This window comes from Diadema antillarum, unplaced genomic scaffold, assembly GCF_040938485.1.
Source record: "Diadema antillarum isolate AM-2024a unplaced genomic scaffold, OU_Dant_1.0 seq00002882_RagTag, whole genome shotgun sequence".
NCBI lineage: Eukaryota > Metazoa > Echinodermata > Echinoidea > Diadematoida > Diadematidae > Diadema > Diadema antillarum.
Window position 1 is genome coordinate 4,584 of NW_027273476.1, and position 6,038 is coordinate 10,621.

At 39.2% G+C, this 6,038-nt stretch overlaps 1 protein-coding gene across 1 annotated transcript; it reads left to right on the forward strand.

The window, feature by feature from the left end:
- Positions 1 to 266: 266 nt before the first annotated feature.
- LOC139715131 (uncharacterized) lies at positions 267 to 5,979 on the forward strand (the record flags this gene model as incomplete). The annotated part of the gene is made up of 9 exons (XM_071626742.1): positions 267 to 452; positions 1,735 to 1,788; positions 2,508 to 2,561; positions 3,155 to 3,262; positions 3,750 to 3,857; positions 4,167 to 4,274; positions 5,047 to 5,100; positions 5,385 to 5,438; positions 5,926 to 5,979. Coding segments are annotated over exons 1-9 (780 nt in total), but the record flags the coding sequence as incomplete, so codon positions are not given.
- Positions 5,980 to 6,038: the final 59 nt, after the last annotated feature.

The window sequence follows — 6,038 nt, forward strand, 5'->3', positions numbered from 1 at the left end:
TTACTCGACCAAAGGAAAAAAGAAAAGATATTATTGCAGTATAGGCATATAAGGACAGAAGTCTGTATTTCTGTTATATTATGTTCTGTTATTATTTAAGTAAATCTGTTTAATATTCTGTCTTTCACTCTCCCTGCCTGTGAGTGAACGTTTGTTTGGGCCTGCTGTTCAAGGGGATAGGGTTCAAAGAGAAAAGATTGATAATTGTTTATCTTCTTTTTCTTCACAGTACACTCTGTGATTTTCTGACGACGACCAGCGAAGGTATGGATGAAGTCACTAGGGAGAGCGACGTCGCCAGCGTCATCGACAAGGAGTGGCTAGAGTTCGAGAAGGAAGAACAAGCCCGGGCAAACATCTCTCGTATACTGGATCATCTCGTCAACGAGAGCCACTATGACAAGAATCTGAGACCGAACATGGGAGGTAGGCCGCCCTCAGTGTCCAATCAGGTCATAGCTTCTTAAAGGTAGCATCTGATCTTGTCAAAGTGTCTATAATGTATCCATATCGAGCGTTTCAAACTGAAAAACATTTGTTGTTTTGCTTTTTATTATTATTTCAAGTGAGCCAGAGGAAGCAGAAATGTAGTGATATATCAAAGTCAAACCCGTGCTTGATTAAATTCTTAGACACTGCCAAGATTTGAAAAGCAAACATTCTTTCAGCTTCCTCCAATGTCCGAGATCAATGTCCGGTGGCCTCCCCTTTTTACTCTTTCCTTCCTCCACCCTCAATCATAGTCGGGGTATTGAAACACAAGTCACAGTGTCCGTGAGTCCCCGGCTGTGGTTTAATCAAGAAAAATCGTGTGTTTCTTTGATGCCAAGGTTTTTTGTTTTGTTATGTTTGTTTCGTCTTGTTTTGTTTTGCGGAGTGGATCAAGACACAATCGTGATCCTTAAATACAAGAAAACACGTGTTTCATCATCTCGCAAGGTTGCGCATACACAAATACACACGCATACACATAATCGAACAATTTCTGGTACCGATCGGGTCATATCGAGACGGGTTGATATGCAGACTCACAGGATGAACGATGGAAGGCCACGGAATAAATTACGCCTACAGTTTCTGAGTCATGTTACACACATTCCCTGATACTTTTCAACCTAAAGAAAAGGAGAGGGAAAAAGAGAGAGGGAGAGAGGCAAAGAGAGAGAGAGAGAGAGAGAGAGAGAGAGAGGGAGGGAGGTGGCAAAAAGGAGAGATGGAAACGTATCTTGATAACATTTGCAATTTGGCGGCAAAGAATCGTTTCCCACACGGGTTCAGTGCCCTTATACATTTCCTTGTACTGTACCCTTGCTCGAATAGCGAAATGAAAGTTATTCGGACAAAAACATGAATGTTGCCATTGCTGTCCAATCAATGAGAGGAAAAGCTCGAATTTCTCAGGATTTACTTTGCCAACTTGTGGCTGGATTTTATCCCAGCGTCAAACTTTCTTGAAAGGTTGGGGTAAGTTCGAGGGAAGTGGTCAGTTTTTTTTTTATTTACTTATTTTTTTTTTTCGTGAGAAGCAGCTGTTGAATCTCTTGTACTCAGGGAATAGATAGGTGGTAGAGCTTCTATGATTATGTTATACAGTCATCCCTCTAAAATAATGCATTTCGTGTCAGCTGCCTTGTCATCGTTGCGTATACATGTATAATGTCTGCTTTTTTTTATTTCTGGCATAAACTCATTCGCTATAATTCAGTCCACATAATATCATGTTCTACCATGTAGGGACCTCGTGGCGGAGCTGGACCCCGCGGTCAGGCTGGAATACTTGGACCTGGTGTAAGTTAGCGCGGTTTCATTGACAGTATGCTCTTCAATGCCTTTTACGTAATGTTGTCTTCCTATACTCCACCACAAATAAATAAATGAATAAATAGATAGATAGATGGATAAATGAATGAATAAATGAATAACACATAAATAGATAAATGAATAAATGATTTTTCATAGTGATTATAGTTTATCTTGAATCGCGATCTGATGAGTCACTCAACGCTCTCTGAATGACATCGTTTTAATTTTGAAAAATTTTGTCGTCTCTTTTTTTTTGTGACATTCGCTATATCTAAATGAGGTCAGAAGAAGACAATCAGTAAGTAACTAAAGTATTCAAAGTAAAATAAGTTAAAATTTCAGTAATTACATGGTAGACTTAAGAAATGTTATAACATTATTTTACTTTATTTTCTATGAAAATGTTTACTTCAAGGTGTTTCGTAAGTTTTCTTTTTGTATTCATTAAAGAACAATTAAAAAACCCACAGAAAACAAGATTTATGGAAAAATAACCATAGCCAGTGTAAATGACTATTCAGCCGCGGATATCGCTGCAAAAAACCTAATAGAATCAAGTACTGTCTTGAATTGAAGTAACAAATTCATTGCACATAGACAAACTCGTAAAAATGATTGTTATCTATTAGATGATAAAGAAAATACAAAGACACTGATGACATGGAGACCTGTTACTAATATCTCATGATGTGTTGATCTGTCAGGGTATTGCTGGCTTGACGGGGGCTGCAGGAGCGGCCGGCGCATTCGGACGACCGGTAAGTCTGCCTTCCCAGTCTTCACAGGCCCAGGGAACCAATCATTTTACATTTTCATCAGCCAGTTTACAACAACATTTAGTGAATAGAATGCATAAGATTCATCGTGCCACTATCGATTATTACATTCCCTCGACGCATTCTCTTAACAGGAAACCCGAAGCGTTAGGCATGTGATTGTGATGTTGAGTATCAAAGCATTCTGAAAAATAAAACCCAAACAAACAACTTTGCAACAGGCTTTTTTTAGGGTACTTCCAGTAGTTAGTCCCACTGCTAATGTAAGCGCTAAATGGATAGACTATGAGACGGATGTTAAACAAGTATACTCAATACTTTTAAGTACAAAGTAATTTTACTTTGTTTTGATTATATGTAACCTTATACTCTGTTACCAAAGAAAGTGAAATGTTTATGTTCTTTTCGAAAAATGAAATAAAGTTTGAATTGAATTGAATTGAATTGAATAATCTCAAACACACAGTCCTTATCTCATTCTACCAATTCAATTTCTCATGGATAAATGAGAATGGTGTTTGTCGAGTAGTTAATCTGGTGACAAATGTGCACTTGTTGCTTGATATCAATTAAAGGGAAGTGACGGGGCTCCTGGTCCAGATGGACCCTCGGGAACACAAGGAGATGACGGGCCAAGGGGACCTGTTGGAGCCCCTGGAGCGGCAGGTCTCCGTGGAAGTGACGTAAGTCCAACTTATCATCTTTTGTTCTACATACACATCTAATTCCTTATCACCCAAAATTGAAAAGAAAATCCCGTAGTTCTGTGTTTTTCATTTCTCTGTTTGTATCCTTATGGATGATGATAGTTAAAACAAAATCAAGGACACTTGTATATGTATATTTACATACGAAACGGAATAAACAATAATTTATAATTATCTTTCTCGCACCAGTATCTTATATTCTTTGTGTTACTTGTTTTCATCGGGCTCAAAATGATCGGGCTCAAAAATGATAAGTTCCTATCTGTGTTGTATATCTGTGTTAACAGGGCTCTTTTTGAAAGCAGGCCTTTTGGCTCTGAAAAGAGTACCCTGTTTTTTAATAAGACTGAATAGATAGATAAATAAACAAATGAAATGATAATTTAAGAGGAGTATATCCTTTTTCGAGTGAGGTTGACAGTTTAGGATTAAATTGTGGATTTATCGTCCCTTCACCTCACAGGGTCGTGACGGTAAAGACGGTGCGCGGGGACCAGCCGGTGCTAAGGGATCTCGAGGAGACTCTGGTGCTCGGGGAAGTGACGGCACCAATGGACTGATGGGACCGAGGGTAAGTTCTTCATTGTGGGCTTTTTGCAATTTGTCTACTTTGTGCACTTTACAGGAAACAGTTACACAAAATAATCCGGATAAGTAGAGGAGTAGAGGTCATTATTTTTGTTGGCATTAGATTGGCATCAAGTTCTTATTGTACTTTGAGATCTATCCAGTTTACAGATATCATGATAGAATGCCTAAACGTACTTCATCTATAGTTAATGTTACCAATCATTTCACAAACACCGCTTGCAGGTGATTATGTCTACATTTGTTGGTTTAACATCAATTAATTCTGATATGTTCTCCATCACACCGACAGGGACCACTTGGGCCTGTAGGAGCCCAGGGAGAACGAGGCCAACGCGGAAAGCAAGGAGCACAAGGAGCGGTTGGAATCGCTGGAGACGAGGGAGCCACTGGTCCTTTGGTGAGACGTGAATCTGAAGTCCTTATAGTTTCTTGACTAGCAAACAGGAGTCTCTACACAACTATCTATCAAAGACGTTTTCAGTATCGTGATTCTAGAGCGGAACGTAGCATTTCACTGTCTGTAGGAGTTTGTTAGGCACCTGGGACGTACGTCCCAGCAGCCATCGTATCCGGATCACTTTATTGCAAACATGGAAGTATAGTTATTCGTTTAAAATGTTGCTTACTCCCTTAGTTTCCTTCATGTTACATGTAGCTTGACGTTGGCACAAGAGTATTCCCATATTTATTGGAAATAGGTATACTGTAATGCTCCATTCATTGATGTACATGGAGGCTTTTTCACTATTGTATAAAGGATGGAACTTTCTGTAGGATACCGTGACGAAACACACAAACACAGTATTTTTTAAGGGAAAATCGCCAAATATTGCTGCACAAGGACGTAACCATCTATACCTTTTGCGACATCTCTGCCATCACATTGTTGGAGTTCAAACTCGTATCGCCATAGACAGTAATCTACTTTCACAGATTATATCTATACGTTTTATGTACTCTACATATTATGACTAATACGTATAGTTTTGCGAAGGAAATATCTGTATCTATAATGAATGTGTCGCTACTTGATTCATATACTGTAGTAGAAATACATACTCGTTTAGGTATTGTGCGACTGCAGAAAAAGGTTGATATTCTGAAAAGACACACACCTGATTATGACTGTGCTGTTGTAACGTACCAGTATTTGTTTGTGTTTTATATAGGGACCTGTTGGACCCGCCGGACCAAGGGGAGAAGGCGGCTCGCAAGGAGTTCCAGTAAGTAACACATGACAGCTGTACGAGAAAGATTTTCACACTGGTGTCATTCCGCCCTCTAATCTGTAAGAATCAAATCGTAATTATATCCAACAATATTTGGGAACATATTAATGTCCCTTCGTTAACAGCTGAACGTTGCCGTTAAGAGGATTACGTTTAGATGAAAAGTCAATACATTTTATTTCTCTTAACTTTAATCACACAGCGTTATTAGCGAACAGTCCAATTGACTAAAGACTCTGAAATACATTATCAACGCGAACTTTTCTTGTATATTTCAGGGACACAAAGGGATGTCCGGACGTCCTGGAGCCCCTGGTCTTGCTGGAAAGCCTGTAAGTTTGTTGACCCATTATTAGTGTTCCCCTTCTGATTGAGCAGTAATATAATATGCTTCATTAACGCCCCCTTCTCCATTCTAGATGGTGCGCATTGTCTGACCCTGGTTTCGCTGAAGCCCTTCCATGTTGATGCATGTCGACTCATTATTCTAGAGCAACACAAAATGTCCAACTGACTTTGCATTGCCCTATTCGTTCCTTTTTTTTCGCATAGTTTAAACATGATATTTTAGACACTGACATTGTCTATATTGTGTTTGAACAAAAAATTATCTAGTGTTTGATGTTATAACATGACAATGATTATCTTGATACCTGTTCTATGAGAGAAATTACCTTTCTCACTGACACAGTTTTCATTACCGGTATGTCTTCTATGGATGTGGGAGACAACCCTCTAGTCCTTTTAAGTCGGATGAAATTCAAGTTGTTAGTTTTGGGAAACTTGAAATGTTCACCACAAGTCCTCTCACCAATGCAGGGCGAAAATGGCCGACGTGGTGACACTGGAGGAGAAGGATCCCGCGGTCTGCCTGTAAGTATTCTTTGTGATTTGAGAATGTCTGTCATAAACAATGTTAATGTGCATGGTTT